This window comes from Chlamydotis macqueenii, chromosome 3 (assembly GCF_036417535.1).
Source record: "Chlamydotis macqueenii isolate bChlMac1 chromosome 3, bChlMac1.mat, whole genome shotgun sequence".
NCBI classification, from domain to species: domain Eukaryota; kingdom Metazoa; phylum Chordata; class Aves; order Otidiformes; family Otididae; genus Chlamydotis; species Chlamydotis macqueenii.
In genome coordinates this window covers 53,372,943-53,392,034 of record NC_141558.1, presented here as the reverse complement: position 1 = coordinate 53,392,034, position 19,092 = coordinate 53,372,943, and the positions used below count along the sequence as shown (strand labels likewise).

The following is a 19,092-nucleotide window of genomic DNA, read 5'->3' as shown; positions in this document are numbered from 1 at the left end:
AAAGGTCACTTACAGGTCCTTAATGCTGAATGAGAGAAGAGGTAGGAGGAAATAAACTATCTAAATCTTGAAAGTACAGGCAAACTTCCTTCTTCCTTCTGCTGAAAAAGTGTGCCTTGGTAAGGCAAAGGGTATTTGCTTCACAATTTTAAGGGAGAAGAAGACAAATATGTTGATCATGTTCTTGCAGACCCATAGAAGACATTTATATCTACTGATATAGTAGATGATGGCCATTAGTTAATGGCCTCTACATTGACAGACTCTTTGGAGTTTGTTCCTCCTTGCTTTTTTTTTAGTGGTGATTGCTACTTACAAGAACAAGAATTGAAAGGTCACAGCTTCAGATGACTAACTAACGATCCATTTTGGAGCTTCTTTTACAAGAAGTAACCAGAAAACACAGAGCATCTATTTGTTATGCCTTTCTCTCAGTGTTTATTTATACTCATTCTTTTTCATCAAACATGCATGAGCAGCTTCATTTGCTAATTTCTTGTGTGAATTTTGTCAAAGGCAAAGATTGAAGAGGACTCTTTTGGATCTTGTTATTATAATGTAATATCAAATGTATGATACGATACATAGACATTACCATTTCTGTGGGTTGTATGGAGTCATAGAGAAACTGAGATAGACTGTTGCATGGCTTCCATCCAACCATGCACAACCTCTCTCATAGCCCAGTAAAAAACACATGGGAAATAATTGTACAAACTGCCAAGATAGTTGATTAGCATAGTTTGCCATCTCATTTTGCTAGTAGAGGTAGGAAGCTCTTGATTTGATCATTTAAAGGGCTGGTATGCAGACAAGGATGAATTTGGCATTCTCTTCATTTCTCAGGACAAGAACAAGGTAAAGGTAAGAACAGACATAATGCGTATATCAAAGGTGAACAGCAATAAGCACTCAAAGAGCAATTAATATTCTTTTTGAAAAGAACTTTTCTGAGATGTTTTCTTGCAAAGCCCAGCACTAAATGTTAAGGAACCTGCTTCCTCAAATTAGAGAACTCTGTGATCAAAATGTGGACAAATGTAGCTGCCTTTCCCCATGCCACTCCCAGAGAGTATGTCCTTAGCAGAGGATAATCCTTCGGGACCCCCTGAGGCATTGGAAAAATATTGTTGGTCCCAGCCAGGTTCATATCACAGATAAAAGCAGAAACAACTGTAACACTGCCAGAGGCCTTCCCATCGGCTCACTTAGGCCAATGCAATCCTAGGCAATAGCATAACCAGATGCAGAGACTTCTGCATCGCTTACCTGTGTTCAGTATACACTTTTAAACTTTTGTTTTGCTGGTAGTTGCAGCTGTGGCGAATCTTTTGCTGATACATAGGACCTCTAAGTACATGACTAGCTTGTTGAAATGAGACTGCTGCTGATAGGAGCACTTTGATATGGAACTAGGACAAAGTGACCTGAAACTAGGATGATTTCATTGTCTTGCCAAATATAACTATTCTGATAAGACCTAATTTGTGTCTGTAGATGGTAAAAGGAGTTACTCTGTAGGTTGAACAGCACACTGTAGCAGCCCCGTTATGGAAGGAGGGAGGACCGATTATCGAGGTTCCATCTCTCCCACTATGGAGAAAAGCACCTGCGAGGGGGATCAAGATGCTCATAGCTTGTTGTGATTTTCTCTACTTGTATACACTACATCTTGCTAGCAAAGGCTCCTAGTGCCCGCGCCTCTGCCCTCCAGAGTCGTCTCCGTGCTATAAAGTCACTCTTGTTGCAAGAGTCCAGCCTCTGGGAGATGGGAGAGAAGAGTACAGGGATGTTAACAGCAGCCATCCCAAAGCACATGGACTCATTTCACAAGGCCACAACAAGGGGTGCTGAGCTTCCCATGAAAAGCAAAGATTGTTTTATTTTCCTTCTTCCTCCATGAGGATTTTATAAATAGCATTGTTTCGTTTTCACATGTTCTTTTACCAGCACATCAGTTTCTGCTAGGAAGAAATCGGAGGACTTACAGGAAAATGAATTATGTCATCTGTTGAGTTTTGAATTCAACTTATTCCTAAAGAACTAGCATATTTTTCAATATTTTATAAGGGCTCAACCTTCGGGTCAGCACTGGGAAGAAGATAGCATAGTAGTAGTATACTCTAGATGCAATCCTTTATCTGCCTTGGCTGTCTCAAAGGCTACACTGAACTCCGACTGTGTAACCACACCAGCTGGTCCATGGCAGTCCATAATATTTTTCAGGATCCTTTAAATCAAATAGTATTTTCAAATGCTTTAAAAAAGAAGATACTGTACGTATCGGTGACACATTCCATGTACTATATGCAGAGGTATCTCTGCATGCAGAGGAATTGGGGAGAAAACTCAGTTCTTTGTCACTCTTGCCCTGTCATGGAGGCTGGAAATATAACGCTTTTCAGATGATAACTGAGTCCGTGGCCGCTCTGCAGTGCTGTCACAGTTTACCAAAATACCACGCTTTCCAGCTGCACAGATGAATTCTAAGAGTTTATCACTTTTTTACCTTTAAACTTGTACTTTGACTTAGATAATTTCAAATCAAAGGTTAAGAGGTGTGTTTATGATATACTATTGAATGTAAATAAATAATATAATCATAAAATAGCCTTCAGGAGCCTTTATTTTCTTTCAAGAGACTACTGAGTCTGAACTCAAGAGTGAGTTCAGAATATTTTGAGTTTAATATTTTCTGAAGAAGCGAAGGCATGGAAATAAGGGCTAAGAATCTATGGCAGGAGTTTATTTTAAATAACATGGACCATCACCTCATTTGTTTGCTATGCACTTCCTTTATCATTTAGCTACAGGAAAGGAAGGATCAGAGAAGTAGAAGAGAATGTTATTTCTGCGACTTTTCCTTAACATATGTTCCCGGCATAAACTTCTCCTCCTCTATGTGAATGGTGGATTTAGGAGCTTTTGAAGCCTTATTTCTTCCCCTCCCCTTCTCCACCTCCAGAGCCTACCAACAGAAAAAAAAAGAAAGCAAAAAGCAGAACAAAATGGACAAATAGAAGTTTCAGCTCAAGGCACTGTTCTTTTGGATGTCGTCTCATAAAGAAACAGTTTTTGACAGAGTTTAATTGTGTATCTGTATACTGTAAGTCACAATGCGTTCACATTTGCAGCTCGTACAGCTATGTAAATGCACAATAATACCAATATATTGGGTGCGTCACGCCTGTGGTTTTGCACTGACAAGAAGGGAGGGTTGTGGGGTGACAGACATGGTGAGGAATGATCTCGCATCCTCCTTCTTGTGCAAGCAGGAGTTTGTATCTAAATCCCACAGAAAATTTTTTTGCAAATGTCACTTCATGGTTCTTAATTTGGTACTGCTACTCATCTTCCTTTTTTTTTCCCAAAAACTTTGAAAAACCCAGACTTTACGCAAATCAGATCAATAGCTCTTACTTACTCAAGAGTTTCACGTATTTCAGTCTGTTGCACACTATGTTGTGTGAGCAAATTAAAAATAGATGCAGTATGTCAAGTGCAGTGATATTCATTGTCTTCCCCTTCTTAATTTCCTTGTGGGAAAGGAAGAGGGTATTTGAAGTCATATCTGTAATGGATCAACCTGAGATTCATTATATGATCCATCCATGAACTAGGCAGTATTAACAAGGAAATATACTCATTAAAAAATGTGAAGCATCTGTAACAGAAGAATGATTAAATAAGCTCTAATTGATAAAAATGATTGCATGATAGTGACACAATAAACAAAGAAGCAAGGATTTTTGTCACCTTCCAATCTCTTTCCTTGCTATCCTCAGAAGCAAGACTGTGGAGTGAATTCTACTCTCTGCAATTTGCCATGTTTTTTTGTGTGCATTTTTCAGGCAATAATTTTCCTCACAGGGATATAATTTCATATAATGTTTTCACTACAGACTTTTTCTCATTTACCTTTTACTTCAAACTTACAGTACAATGTAGGCAATGAGCTGCATCTTTAACTGGACTGTTGGCTGCATGTTAACAAAGGACAAATCATGTTCCAAGTGGGAACACAGTGTGCGAGACTTATCAGTGAAAAACGTGCAGAGTCTTGTCCTCATTCTTAGATGTCCAGCAGTTTACAATGGGGTAATATTTTTCATTCCTCTATGGACAGCTAGTGGCCACAAGATTACAGCTCTGATTTTTTGTGTTATGGCATCCTATCTTAAATTCCACAGTAAAAAAAAAAGCCTATATCCTTTCCAGTGGTTTAAGAAACTGGAGAATCTGTAGAATTTTGAGGGAAAAAAAAAATTTAAGATTTTAAAGACCAAAATCAGCATTAGCCTGTCACCTCACTTGGAGAAGAATAATCTCAAAGTAGACAGACTAAGCAAATATTTTCCCATCAATTGGTTCTAATCCAGAGACATTAAGAATTCTCCTTTCCAAAATACAGCTTTCAGCACCCAACCTTGTTCAAAGTGGCATGGAGAGCTAAAATGTCAAAGTGCCTTGATAAACCTGGTCTTGAATGGAGTAAAACAGGATATTTAATGGTATGTTCCTCTAGCCCCCATCTACTCCTTCCTTTGCAGGATCTGACAGACGCTGTGTTGAAAATCTACAGCGCTAAAGAAAAAAAAAAAATCTGAATAAAACATGAATCAGAGACTGTAGTGGGAACAGGTTACATCCGAAGACACGAAAAAAGATCCCAAGACAAACGATGAGGTATTTCCAAACAGATTGAAGAAGAAAGGTTTTTATTCAAATTGTGAACAAGAGGGTTAAGATTCAAAAGTTGAATCAGGCTGAAGGGAGAAAAGCAGAGCTGTAAAAGACAAGTGCTTGTAAATACCTTGAATGCGAGGATGTGTAACAGGGTTAAGCAAACAACATTACAACAGTGTAAGCAAGCAACACTTTAAATAGTTCTTGAGAAGGTGGAGGAGATACAGAAATTTTAGAGGGCAACAGCCAAGAGACAAGTAATAAGAAATCTAGTTGATAAATTTTGCTATGCATACAGAAAAACTGTGTAGATAGTATAATGCCTTTCAGCTACTGGTCGTGCAAAGCAATTGGAAATATTTGAGGTCTTAACTCCAATTAAGAGAAAAGAAAATAATGTCCTTCAATCCCTGGCTTTTTCAAGTTTTATTGGGGTTTGTTTTTGTTATTATTTCTGTTAAAACATGTGCACACATACACAAAAATGTGAATTAAATACATGGATAACTGTGACTACAGGCATAATTTACTGTAAGGCAGGAAAGGCATGGAGATGGCTCTACAGTGTTGTGTGAGATGGAGAGCTCAATGTTCAGCTCTAGTTGAAGCAAGTGGCCAGACTTTGTTAAAGGAGAGAGTTTTAGGCCTAATTCAAAGGTGATCTTATGGTCATATCATTTGTTTTGTCCCATTTCCTAGGCCAGATATATTTTACAACATTCAATGCTTATAATTTTTAACATTCCTCTCACTTTCCTCTTGCTCTAGTGGATTTTATAACCTCAAATTATTGAAAAAAATAGTCATAATAGTTTTTAAAAAGCTGTTCTCCAGTTGACGGTTGCTTTCATGGGCATGGTGTTCCCATATTCTCCATTCAAAATTTAACACACTCTTGTAAAGCATTCATCTTTCCATTTGGTTATGACTTTGAACTCCCAGTAAAAGCAGAACCTATGAAAAATGGGTTATAATGCAGCACCAGTCACATCCTCACACCTAAAAGAAAGACGCTGTCTTTGGAACTAGAACAGAGGAATCCCATGCTCAGACCCTTAGCCTGCATTGCTTAAATAGCTGATATTATTCTTCATTTTATACATTATGAGAACCCTGATCTTCATCAGTTAGTAATGTACTGAGGCAGAGGGTCAGGGTCTAGTAAAAAATTAAGCAAGAAATACAACAAAAATTATCTTTTTGAGACTACATCCTGTCCTGGTTGTCACACTTTCCTTACCAAGGTCTTACTCAAGATTCACCCCATTCCCTATGAGCTTAACTTTGTAAAATGACTTTATATGTAAGGACTGAAAAATATCAGGGCGATCAAGCACTTTTTTTTTTTTTTTTTTTGCTGAACTAGCCTTTTTTCTATTTTTTTTGATCCATTTGAAAACCACATGGAAATTCATATTTACTGGCATACCCTCTGGAGCGTACGAGTCAAGGAGCAAGCACTTGCAGCTAGTCCACAGCTAAGTCACTGAAATCTGTGTTAATTACTTTGCTTTCCCAGAAGAAAAGTAACAGATAAATGCAAGTTAAAATGTGTAAATAATACACATAGTAGTAGAAAATTCAGATGTTTCTTCGCTAAATGGTAAATCTATTTGATTCATCTTTCCATATCCTTTCCTGGGGAAAATTAGCCCAATCTTCCTTGTGACTGCCTCAACACTTTGCCCTGGCAACATCGCCTTTTCACATACCATTCACGTTATGTGAAAGCGTGGGATTCCCACTGTGCAGCATATGCATTTGGAGTTGTTTGGCTTTGACACTGTTCCTGTAACTCTTTCCAAAACTTCTCAGGCCTCAGTTTCACCCTGTTGTTCGTTTTTCTGCAGTGTAAAATACACCAAACTCTTCCCTCTTCCTAGCTAGAAATCTCTGGGGACAAAACACAAATTAATGGCTATCAGAGAGAAAACTGTGTCTCAAAGAGGTTAAAAATGTACCCTCAAATTAACAACATCTCTGCTGGAATCCTGCTCTGGTGCATTAGTGGGGATACACAAACAAAACTGTCCAAACATCTCCTCTTGCAAAGACAAGTCCATTCTATGGTGCTATAGAATTGTTGGGGCAACATAAAATCCCCCTGCCACAAGACACAGGTAAAACACGTTCAGTTGTGAATTACAGGAGCGAAAGAAAGAGGGAGACAGAGCATGCTGGTCACAGAAATCCTGCAGGAGAGAGCAGACACAGTATTCATGAGAAATGGCTACATTTAACCTTCCACAACAACGATGGCCCTTAGGCAATGCTAACTTCTGAGAAGCTTCTCTTGTAACTCAGGCATCATGTATCCTTGGCACGGATTTTGTGTAATAGGACTCAATACTAGATGTTATTGGTATGTAATAGTACCCGAGGCACGTCTAAAATAAAGGAAAGCCTTACAAACCTAGGAAAGCCTTACAAACCTTTTTTTTTTTTTTTTTCCCCCCCTCTGTTGGTGGGAACAATCTGTCCCTATGCAGATACTTAAGCCAAGCATCAAAGTGGTCTAATTTAGTTTGCTCTTTTTTTTTTTGCTATGACATGTTGAATTTATTTTTGCAGTAATAAAGAGAATTTATTTTGGGATTTCATGTGGCTAATTTAGGTATTTACTTTACACTTTAATTTTACAGAAAAGGTAGGCAGGGGACCTGTCTGTCTATAGAGGGAACTTCAGAGCTACACCAGTTTGCTGTCACTGTAGAGGCTTGTGAAAGGAGAACTATGATTAGTACGAACAGAAAGGTATTGCTGCAAAGTACCAGAGGAAAAAAAAAACAGGGAAGGACATAAGATGTTAATAGCACCAAGAACATGTGTTTTGTTTAAATTATACGATAAACCATGCATTTCCTTTCCCAGGCTCATACTGAACTTTGTGCAACTGCACCTATAATGGAAGTATATGATAGGTATTTGGATGCCAAGGTTAATTATTAATATTGCAATGGACTATTTGTCCCCAAAAAGATAATGTATATGACATCTATGTTTAATTAACTGCAGATAGACTGTAATTCAGCATTCCTGACAAGCAGAGACAAATCCTAACTTTAGGATGCCGACGGTTTACGATATCCTTAGGATTCATATGCTTTCTCCACTCACTATCTGTCCAAAGGCCAAATGGCTTTACATACTATTTCTTTTCACTGGAAACAGTGAAAATACTGCTTCTTGCCCTAACTCACACCTTGCTGGCTCTCCAGCTAGTTCACGAAGCTAATGTGGGACCATAGCTGTTACTCGTTGGATTCTTCAGAGCGATGTGCCAATGTTGGAACCTCTGGTGGAGCACCTCCCTGTCTAGTTTTGGGATCCATAGATGTTGTCTTTCATTATTACTAAACACTTAGAATAGAAATTGCAGTTACAAAATACTGGAGACGTGCCTGATTGGAGCAGAAAGCAAAGCAGAGCAAGCTTAATCTTTCACCGTAAGGGTTTCCTCTGTGGTGAAAAAAATCTCAGCCCTTCTCCTCTTTCTGGCTCATTCACATGCTGACCAACCTGACTGGTCAGTTGTGCAAGTTCAGGGACTACCTGGGGAATTGATCCATGTTAAAAAGTAATCCTATACAAAACACAACATAGAACTGAGGAACAAAATGTTCTTCTTTGTGATGTTGTTGGAGTGCAGATTTCAGTGAGAAATGTCTCAGGTATTATTTTATTTCAGTTACAAAATACCTCACAGAAGACACGAACATATACACGTGATTAACCCGAGTAGCTCATTTCAGGCTCATGGCTGAGACCAGGTCGGACTGGTCTGATCAACCACTTTGGTGGAGTAGTGGATTCAGGCTATTCCTTCGGAATACTGTCACACATAGCTTGGAGATAAAAACCAGTTTGGGCAAAAGTACATACAGCAAAAGCTGAGGAAAAAAAAAAACCAACCAAAATCTAGTGAAAAGCAAAAGATTTTATTCACTTCTGCTCCTCTCCAATCTTCCTCAATAATGCTGTTGATTAAAAAAAAAAGAAGGAACAGAAATCAAAATGAGCATTTAAATAATTCCAAAAATTTTTATGGACTGTTTTTACTTTTTAGTGAGTTGTTAGTTCTCTAATCTCTCTCTGTGTTAAAGATAAGCAAATATTGAAAGCAAGCCAAGCAGCACAGTGTTCATGGGTTCAAATCTCAGTTAAAAGGGAAACGTGACAGCTCACGCATCTCTAGAATCACTGGCATTCACTGAGCTGGGAAGTAGTAGCACACACCTCCGTGGGCACCGAACGGAGAGCAGAGGAGGTAGGTATGCCTGAAATTACTAGAAAGGTAGATCTGTGAGTTAAATGATTATTTATAGGAATTTAAATATATTTTTATACATATATAAATATATATATATTTATAACTATTACCCTTTCAGTAAAATAACAATAATTGTACATTAGACCTCTTTTGTAGACTCTTTTGGCATGTACTGCCAGAAAGAGTTGCAGAGAAGCAGGGGCTAGGGCTGGTCCGCTTTTGAGAGAAGGACTGTCCGGAGCAGGCTTGTCTCAGTGCTGCTCTGAAAACCAAAGTCTCGCATGGGCTTTTCTGTGTCACTCCACAAAGAAATTGGAATTGCAGCTGTGAGATAATTAACTAAGCAGAGTAAAAGTGCGTGGTCACTGTGGATTTTGGATATTAACCTTTGTGTCCATACTTGGAGACAAATTTTTGAGATGCATAGCTGGCTCGTACGAGCACATCTGAATGCTTATCTCTTCTCCCATCATATACAGTAGATCATGAATAGGTTTTCCAGGACATAGGGCAAGGCTTTTTGTCCATGGTATATTTTTTCATGGTATATTCATACATCTATAAGAAACAAGCAGTGCAATAACATTTGTATCAAAGTGATATAAAAACTCAGGGTTTTGACAGAATGAGATCAAAAGGTTTCTGTATACTGTGCATTGAATGTGTTCCCTTTTTGTTTCCCACAAATTCCTTATTCTTTCTCCTGTATCAGCAACATTTTTCACCCAATCACATCTTTCCATTCTTAGGACTTCCCCAGCTTTATTATCAGAACTCAAATTTAAAAGTGTACCAATCCCTTGGTTTCTAAAAGTAGAGATTTCTCCGTTTAGAGCTCTGATTTGTTGGGGGTTGTTTCAGTCAGTGAAACGCAGACTTCACCATGAGGCTGAAGAGCCTCACAGGCTTTGACGCGAGCACTGCCTGTCACCATGAGGTAAGACAGGCAGCCTCTCACCACACGCAGCGGCGGCTCCCCTTGATCCCCTTGCTCCCCTCAGTCCCGTCGCTGCCACTGGCATGGGTGAAGGGAGGGCAGCACAAGCCCAAGGGTTGGTACTCCCAGGCAGGAGACACATTTGGCTGCATTTCTTCGCCCATGGGTCTTTGGCAGTAGACCTGTGCTTGTGCATCCCCCAAAGCAAATGATTTTTTTTTGTAAGTAAGTAAGGGAGTTAAGAGGAGAAATTAAATTTGATCAGTCTCATAAAACAAAGGCATGTGTTTATCATAAAGCTTGGTAACACTGCATGCCCGTGGAGTTGTTTAGATCAAGGCCTGCCACAGCCTTTGCTGTGTTTGAGGGACATCCGTGTGTTCTCCTGTGGCTGCTGGAGGTAACCCGGCCCCATCTGCCCCAGGCAGGGTGGGCAGTGGGTGTCCCTGGTCGTGGCAGTAGTCGTTGTGCCCCTTCCTCTCCCCTGCCAACCAGCCCGGCCAGCCATGCCAGCAGCAATCCCCGGGTGCTTTCTGAGGCATCTGAACGGGCGGGCACGTCCTCAGCTGCACGGGTCCAAGGGCAGTGCTCCCGCCAAAAGCAGCACTGCTAGCACGTCACAGTGGGTGGCACAGGGTCAGGTGGGGAGCAAGCGCTCGACCAGGGGGTTTCACAGTCCAGGAAGGCAAAGGAGCACAAACTGGAGGGAAGTTAATTATAACAGGTGGGATTGGCAGCCTCCTTTCCAAGAACTGCCTGTTGTGGAGAATTCAGATCACTTGGCTGGTATGTTTTGCGCAATCGGCTGATTTCACAAATCCAGGCAAGGGTGACATCCTGACAGCAGAGCAATAGCAAACACAGCAGTCCAAGAAGGCAGGGGAACGATTGCATTACAAGGGGAAGGCAAGTGATAGAAACCCAGACAGAATTCCAGATAGGAAAGTCTTTCCTTCCAAACATATTTTAACCCACATAAGACAATGTTTGTGATATCCAAGTCTGGAAGTGGACTTGCTTATGCTATTTCTGCCAAGGCTTGTACATTGTCTAATGGTGTTAATAAACAGTTCATCTACAGAGCAGGGAGAGAGAGACCAGGTTGTTAAGCTCATTGAAATCCATGGATGTATCATTTAGCTCAAAGACTGCAGAAAAGACACAGACCAAAACCTTCACATGTAGATGTGGCTCCATTTGGCTCTGGCTCAGCCACAAGAGTCAGTCTCTCTCCAGTCTCTCTGTTACTCTTCCTGTATCTCCCCAAGCATTTGCTGTTCCCTAGTCACCACAAAAATGATAATTAATGTGTTTTTCTGGCAAATATACGGCAGTGGTGTTAATGAGACACAAGATAGCAATCTCATAAAACCAGTAGGCATGTTTAAGAAAATAACACATGTTCATGCTTACCCATCCTAGTTTACAGAAATTATTCTTACTATGGGAGAAACATTAGCAATGAGAGTGAGAACAAGTAGAAGGAGGCAGAAATTGTAATAAGATATTCTGAACACAATTTCAGTCACAATGTTCAGAATGAGAGCTTGGTAGTTAGGCTAGCTCTGTTCAAGAGCTGCTGACATCTCAAAGAAAACTCTACAGTCACTCAAATCCTAGAGGAATCTTGACAAATGATTTTTACATAGGTTGCCTTCATTTACATTAATTTTTACATGTACGTAACATACACTTGTACATGAGTAAAGGGTATTGCTATACATCTTTCTTTTTTTTCATTATAAATGTATCCTGAGTGATGTTCTTATGAAAATCTGAAAGATACATTTCAATATATTGTTTCCAGAATTTTGTTGAAATGCATTTTGCTACAATTTGCCAGCACTGGATTCTTTCTTTGAATTACTTGTTTGTTTGTCTGTTAGTTTGTTTCTGTGAGATGACAACCAAATAAAAAGATGTAACTTTATATTTTCTTATTGCAGGTTATTTGCCTGTAAGGAAAACAGATTAAAAATGGAACCATCAAAAGAACACGTATTTGAATACAAAGGATTTTATTTTGGTGTAGAAACTTCACTTGAGTATGTAGCTTCCCTGGAGGATTTTGAAATCAACGACAGTGACATATTTATAACTACTTACCCAAAATCAGGTAAGAACAGAATTTTTTTCTAAAGGGAGGAAAAAATTGCATTTAAGCCATCAAACTGCAGAAGTACTTAGGGTTGTTAGCTTTCCTTTTAGACCTGAATCGTCTCTGAGCATATGCAGTGTAGTATTAAGCACAAACCCTGCATAGCCGTGGCCTGAACAGCCAGACACAAGGTTCCTGCTTGTGTCCAGATGACTTGGTCTAACTCATTCTTGGACTCAGTCTTGCAGGTGTACTTGGAGCAACAAACACACAAACCAAACTGACCTCCTGTGCCTCACAAAACACATACCTAGCTTTGCTAGGGCTGGGTGCATGGCTGTTGGCGATGATTGCGGGATATCTGGAACAATTTGTGGGCTCACATGGAAGGTCATTTGGGGGTTGCTGCATCCAAATTGCAACCAAGCAGGAGATCAGAGCAAATATGAATGGATGATAATATACCTCCTTTCAAGGATAATGAAGTACTATTTATCTCCATAGCAATACAGGACACTAGCATGATAAATTCTGCATTCCTATTTCTGAAGCAAATGCTACTGAGCAACCACCTGGCTTCGCTGTCGTCTTACACGAAATCTTGACATGCGTAGACCTGTATGTTTCCACATAGGTTCACTTTATGCTCTTAAACTGGTCTACCCATTTTTCAAGACTGTATTTCTGTAGTGATTAGTAATCAATTACTTGATCATGCAGTGATTTATGATTAAAACCTTGATATCTCTTGTACCAATCTGTGCCTCTGCTATCTTCTTCTGTTCATGCTCTTGGGAAGCTGCCATTATCCTTTGGTTTTCTTCAGCAGCCTTCAAGGCATAGCCTCCAGACAACATAACCAATGTTTTGTTAGCCTAAGTCCTTTTTCTAAGATCACTGAACATCTTACTGGAGTTCACTGTTCCCTCAGGTATTCAGTTAAATACCTGAGGCAGAAAGACATTCTTGAGCAAAGCCTGGAAGGAGTGGCAGGGAGCACCTAGTGTGGTTGTGGAGAAGGTAGATGTGATATGAGAAGCCTGTGGAGGGTTTGTGGGCAAGACAGCAAGGGGACAGGGAGCCCAGGAGATGCTAGCTCATCGTCAGGCAGCACTGGGGTGAGCGGTCAAAGTAAGGCAGAGAGGGAGGATGAGAAGGCAGTATTTAGGGGTTAAAGATGTTATGGCACTGAGATGAGCACATCCTTTGGAAGTAGGAATTTCATATTGTGAAGTGATAGGCTACCCTGGGACAGGAAGGAGTTGGAAGATGATTTTGAGTTATGAATTGCACAGAATGTCATCTCTCTCTCATTCACACCTTTTTCTCCATCCTGCTCCACCATCCTCTTCCTTTCTCACCAGTTATCAATCTAAGGTACCCTCCAATCCTTCTGTTGAACCTCTACCACTGTGTAGAAAAATTGTCCAGGTTGACTATGCCAAGCAGAGCAAGACAGTCAACACAGTTGTGAAATCACTGAGTATTGTTCCCCTGAATCCTAGGGCTATTTCTATTTCTTCCCTTCTGCACTCAATAGTCACCAAGACAATGCTTGCTTTCTTCAGTATGTGAGGTTGTATTTATTTTCACAAAGTGAAACTCATTATATCTGTGTAGAGGATATCTTTAATTAAAAAAACATAATCAAGCAACGTTCAAATAAAAAGGCTTCTTTCTCAGGAACTGTGTGGACTCAGAACATTTTGAGCTTAATAATGCATGAAGGTCACCGTAATGGAACGGAAAATGTGGATCTCATAGACAGAATCCCATGGCTGGAATACAATATTAAAAATATGAATTATGCAGATCTTCCTTTGCCTCGTCTTTTTGCCACTCACCTGCCTTACTACTTAGTTCCAAGAGACCTGAGAAACAGAAGAGGACGTGTAAGTGATGTTATTTTTACAATTTCCTTTAAACCAATCATGTCAATTTGCCTCAGTGAATTGGTCGAAATCCTACCTTTTTCCTCCTTCAGTTCCCCATGTCTCAGTATAAATATCACCTGCTTTGTATATGTGGGGAGATGAGGGACCTTCTAAAGCCTATTATTTCTTCTGTTTCCTTTTGCCAAATATCTCAACTTCAACACTGTAAGAGAGAGAGGCCGTGCATCTCAGGAGGATCTGCCAGGGTCAAAGACGTGCACTGATTTTGCCCTTGTGAAAACATCTGATTCCAGTGATGTTATAAGTCTGAAAAATTCTCCCACACTGAAAATACGAGTAGGACGGGAATATAGTAGGTAGACAGGGAATGCAAGAACTGCCTTTTCTTGCTCTCCAGTGCTGCAAGTTTCTGAATAGGACCCTCCATCGTGAACTTTGCCATAGCCCAGGGCCTGTCTCCCATGGAAAATGCCTCCTAAGAGACAGACATAAGCAGGCTACTACACTAAGGCTCACTGAGACAACATGGACATACGGGCAAGTTTGAAGATGTATACAGGATGTATACTTCTAACAGTACACCGAGAATTGCCTTAGCTGCCTTACAGCAAATTGTTACTTTTCTCCATGGCAAAGGATCCCATACTTCTGCTAGTCTTTCTTATAGTGGTCTCAAGGATTTCTGCCCCTTCCATCCTTATTTCCGACGTAGGGCTCCCTGTGGCTGAATGAGTGGAGAGCTGTGGCAGAGTTTTGCTGTTACCTCCTTCACAGATACAGGTGTAATAGGAAATTGCAATGTGCTCACCATTTTCTTCATAGTACCAGTGAAGTTTGGAAGAGAAAGCTCACAGGCAGAAGATTTGAAATCCAAATGATGCCCAACAAAGAATGAGAAAATTGCCCCAAAAAATCACACAGAGTATGTATGTCAGAAAATGTGGAAGTTGTTGTGACTTCAAGAAGATATTGCTTGTGAGGGGGAATCTTTTCCACCTCTGCTTGAATATGTCACTCAGGTTGTTCATATTTTTTATAAAACCATAGAAAAACTTTTTCTGTGACTTCAGATTGGAGCTTTTGAACTAGGACTTTATTGAGTTTTCCTGCAATGCATTTAGGAATCCTTATTTTGGACTGGAAACAGTTTTGGTTTTGCTAAAGACAATCAGATAAATTTTTAATTAAGCAGGAATCAAAAGTAGTCATTTTACCCACTTAGAAAGGGAGTCCAAGAGGACAGTTGTTCTGTCTCTCCCTGCAAACATTTGTAACCTCGTAAGGGCAACATGTCAGGCTCTATTTTCTCTCCCTAATTAGGCACTAAGTGTTAAGGAGCAGAAACTTCATGGAAGCTGTCATGTGCTGCCTGTCGAGAGGCAGGAGGCTGCCCGTCTCCCTGCTGGTGCGTGGTCTGTGCCTGAGGCGGCAACTCTCGCATGGTCAGGAGTTAGTAGGAGCCAAAACAACCCTTGTGCATAACAGCTCCTTCTTTTAAGATGCCAGGGCTCTCTCTTACTTGTCATTCAAAACCTGCCTGCATGCGGCCTCTGGCACCAGCACCACAGGCCAGGAGTTGAGGTCACAGAGTACTGATGCTGCCAACACTACAAAAGCCGGGATTTAAAAGGATTTTTTCTTCACTTCATCATGACTGTACACAGAAACACGAAGCTGAATCAACCCAGTGATTTTCTAGTGTTGTTACTGTAACCTGACTGCCTTGCACAAGTGAACAGTACCACTGAAGCCTGTAAGGCTGATCCCGTGAGGAGAGTCAGCCGCAGGCATTGAGTGACTGCAACTACAGAAACACCATCACCTACAGACAAAGTGACAGCACTACGTTATCCAGAATTTACCTAACGTGATTGTCACCTTCAAACTGTTTTAACACATTTTTAGTGGGATCTGTATGGAAAAATGCACTGACGGTCAGGAAAATTGAATCCTTTAATATCTCTAAGACTTAGTCTTATTATTTTGCAGATTATTTATGTTACCAGGAACCCTAAGGATGTTATGGTTTCTTACTACCACTTCTCCAAATTCATGACTACACTAGAGCAAATACCAGATTTTAACCTTTTCATGGAGAGATTTTTAGCTGGCAAAGGTAGGATATCTTTTTTACTAAGGAGCCCAAATCCTATTCCAAAATCTCAGATTGAATGGAGATTAATTATGTCAATAAAGACCATTTACCAGAATCCTCAGCTATGCCGTAATATGAATCCAAAGCTGCAGAGGCTGCTTGAACTTGACACCATTTTCTGATGAAACCTGGTCCAAGGGGAGTACCATAGTCATCGCTTTGCTGCTCCCCAACAACATGCAAGATGCTTATTTTGTCTGAATTGGATGATGATTCAGAATAGAACCATTATGACTGAAAATCTCTTAACACTTTCTGCACTTGGTAAAGTAGTTGTTTTTTGCTTCTGCCAGTATTAGTTTAGACTACTCGGAACAAAAGCGGATTTGCCACATAAGCTAGGAGAATTGTCACAAAGACTGTGAGCGCGCATCACTCAAATTATCGAAAAATATTATTTTTAAAAACACTTTCAAAGATCTAAATAGCTGGTAATTTTATTGTTTTACTGCTAGCTGTTGATAATATTTCTTCTTATTTTTTGGTTTTTATAATTTCCCTCACTAAGTACTTGCCAGTTCGTGGCTGGATCATGTTACAGGCTGGTGCAGTCATGCAGAGGATTTCAATATACTCTTCCTTACCTATGAAGAAATGAAAAAGGTGAGGTCAATTAGTACCACTGTATTGAAGATATTCTCTTCCTATATCAAGTGCATTTTCAGACAACTCTTTATAATTACACTTTATATTGGAAAATGCTTCATCTGCTGTGGAGTAGATTCAAATTGACACTTCTGAGAGGATTAAGTCATTTGTCTAGACTAGACAATTATTATGCAAAACACTTTCCAATTTGACAGAAGTTATCTTCCCTGTTACTCCAAAAACCCCTTTCTGAAATAGAACAGAACAAGACTTTTGCAAGTATCTTCAACAGGAACGCTGTGCTCATAAGGACAGTTCCACTATAGGAACAAGTGCTTATGAGGCAACTTGAGGAGCTCTCAAACTGCTGACCGGAAGTTTCCTGCTTGGTGGCTGCCTATGCCTTTGTGCGGCTTCTCATTTCTCCAAGGTGGCTGCCCTTCTCCTTGCGGGCAAGCCCCAGAGCGTCCCAGCCATGGCAGTGCAGCCAATGTAACGTGCCCCCGCACTGCTCCCTCAGCCTTCAGAGGTTGCTTGGGTCCAGTCCCTCTCTAGGTCAAGATGACTTGACAAAACTCCCACGGGTTGAGTGCCTTCACAGTGACAGTCGTGATTCTGGGGTGACTTTGCTGGGGCATCTAATGTGAGAGGCAGACTGGGTTTGCAGAGTGGGGAGCAGAAGGCAGAATTCCCCATCTCCAAGGCCACATTGCTGCAGAGAGCTAGAGCATTACTGCTTTGCAGTATTCAACTGATGCAAGTGAGACTATGCTCACATAAAAATGACCGTCAGTTTTGAACCCAGATGTATGTCCTTTATTATCTGTATTCCACTACTGCATGCATTTACATCTTTGCATCATCAAGGCTCTTCAAAATTACATTATTGCAGGATCTCAGAAGTGCTGTGCTGAAGATTTGCAACTTCGTAGGGAAGAAGCTGAGCGAAGAGGAAGTGGATAGTGTTGTGAGACAGGCTACATTTGAGAACATGAGAAAAGATCCCAGGGCAAACTACGAGAACCTGCCAGATGACATGGTAGCGAAAGACAAGGGTAGTTTTCTACGAAAAGGTAAAGTGGAAGCAGCCTGATGCAACAACTGTTTGATCCCATACTTCTTGCTGTGAGATGAATCTAGGGTTTCTGGTCTCAACTGGAATGCCCCATTTTCAGAGGGATAGTTCAGGTTAGTGGCAAATTAAATTTATAAGAGCACTTTTATTGCCCTGGCATCCATATTTTCCTGAGGACAATAACAAGCTAATATTTTCCTGATTGTAACACAAATTGTAACAGGCCTGTCAGATACAGGAAAGGATTTAACAGTTGTACTGGGCCAGGGGTGAAATAATACCTTTTTTTTTAGTGTTTCTTACTTTTCCAGGCAAGAGTCATATTAACTGTGTGAACATAGACCTTCTTGACCAACTATCCTCTGAGTCCACACATGGCACCCCTGGACATTGCTGAAATGTCCTAACGCTCAGTGTAGGAAAAGAGCTCCAGGGATTAAAGAGAGAGGTGCACTGAGAGAAAAATGAGAGGTGCGGCTTTTAATAATTTCCTCTTTGATCTCAAAGCAATCAGTAAAACACCAGAATAAATGAGTTGAATAAATTTATGAGGAGTCAAGATTACAGGTTTATGCTGTGTTTTATTTACAGCACCTAAATTTCGAAGCATGTCCTCAAAAGAGCACAGAGAGACTCACTTGGCAGGCCAGTGACAGGGAGATGCTGAGGAAGCCAAGAATTGCTTCCCAAGACTAGCACTCACTGTTTGCAGGGGGCTTCAGAGAGATGCATGTTCTGCTTCTCACTTCCCTTTGCTGCCTCTTTCCTCAGGCACCATTGGAGACTGGAAAAACATCATGACAGTGGCACAGAGTGAAAGGTTTGATCAAGTTCTTAAAGAGAAAATTAAGACCCTGCCCATCAAATTCATATGGGATATTAAGGACGAAATATAAGGAGGTTTTGAGTTCCATCATCCTTTGGTGTTTATACTGGATGGACATATCTGAAGCTCTGGAAGAAGAAAATACATCCATTTTCAACTGTGTTATAGAAATAATGATGACAGCTCAGTCACAAAACATGAGTTGTCTGAGGAAGCTATTCAATTTCACTAGTTTCCTGTCTGTAATTTTACAAGGTTTTTAAATTAACTTCCTTAGTAAACTGACTTCCTTTCTTCATGTTTGCTTTTTACTTTCATTAGCTTTAATAATACCAGAGTTGTAGACAACCAAGTGAGGGTAGATTGGCATTGCTAAAAACTTTCTGAAAAATGTTTCACTTGTGCATTTCGTGAGGCTTCTTTTGGTATAATCTTAAATATCCAGACTGGAAGTAAGATTGACCAGCTTAGGTATGGTTACGCTTTTCTATGTTTGAGTTCCTATTTCCTTGGTAAACACTGATACTCAACCATTTGCTATTAAAGTGACCTTTATGTTGCA

General features: G+C 40.3%; 1 protein-coding gene across 1 annotated transcript; it reads left to right on the top strand.

Annotated features, from left to right (window-relative positions):
- Positions 1–8,841: 8,841 nt before the first annotated feature.
- On the top strand, positions 8,842–19,092 carry LOC104473314 (amine sulfotransferase). The gene is made up of 7 exons (XM_086744567.1): positions 8,842–8,953; positions 11,840–12,009; positions 13,675–13,883; positions 15,876–16,002; positions 16,550–16,644; positions 17,522–17,702; positions 18,476–19,092. Exons 2-7 carry the CDS (start codon positions 11,871–11,873, stop codon positions 18,598–18,600), a joined length of 876 nt encoding a protein of 291 aa, XP_086600693.1. The 5' UTR covers positions 8,842–8,953; positions 11,840–11,870; the 3' UTR covers positions 18,601–19,092.

Excerpts from the sequence above, each read along its gene's own strand:
- LOC104473314 (XM_086744567.1), top strand. The coding sequence starts at position 11,871 with ATGGAACCATCAAAAGAACACGTATTTGAATACAAAGGATTTTATTTT. Across the intron at positions 16,003-16,549 it reads GAGATTTTTAGCTGGCAAAG|TACTTGCCAGTTCGTGGCTG; the intron begins GTAGGATATCTT and ends TCCCTCACTAAG. Across the intron at positions 16,645-17,521 it reads CCTATGAAGAAATGAAAAAG|GATCTCAGAAGTGCTGTGCT; the intron begins GTGAGGTCAATT and ends ACATTATTGCAG.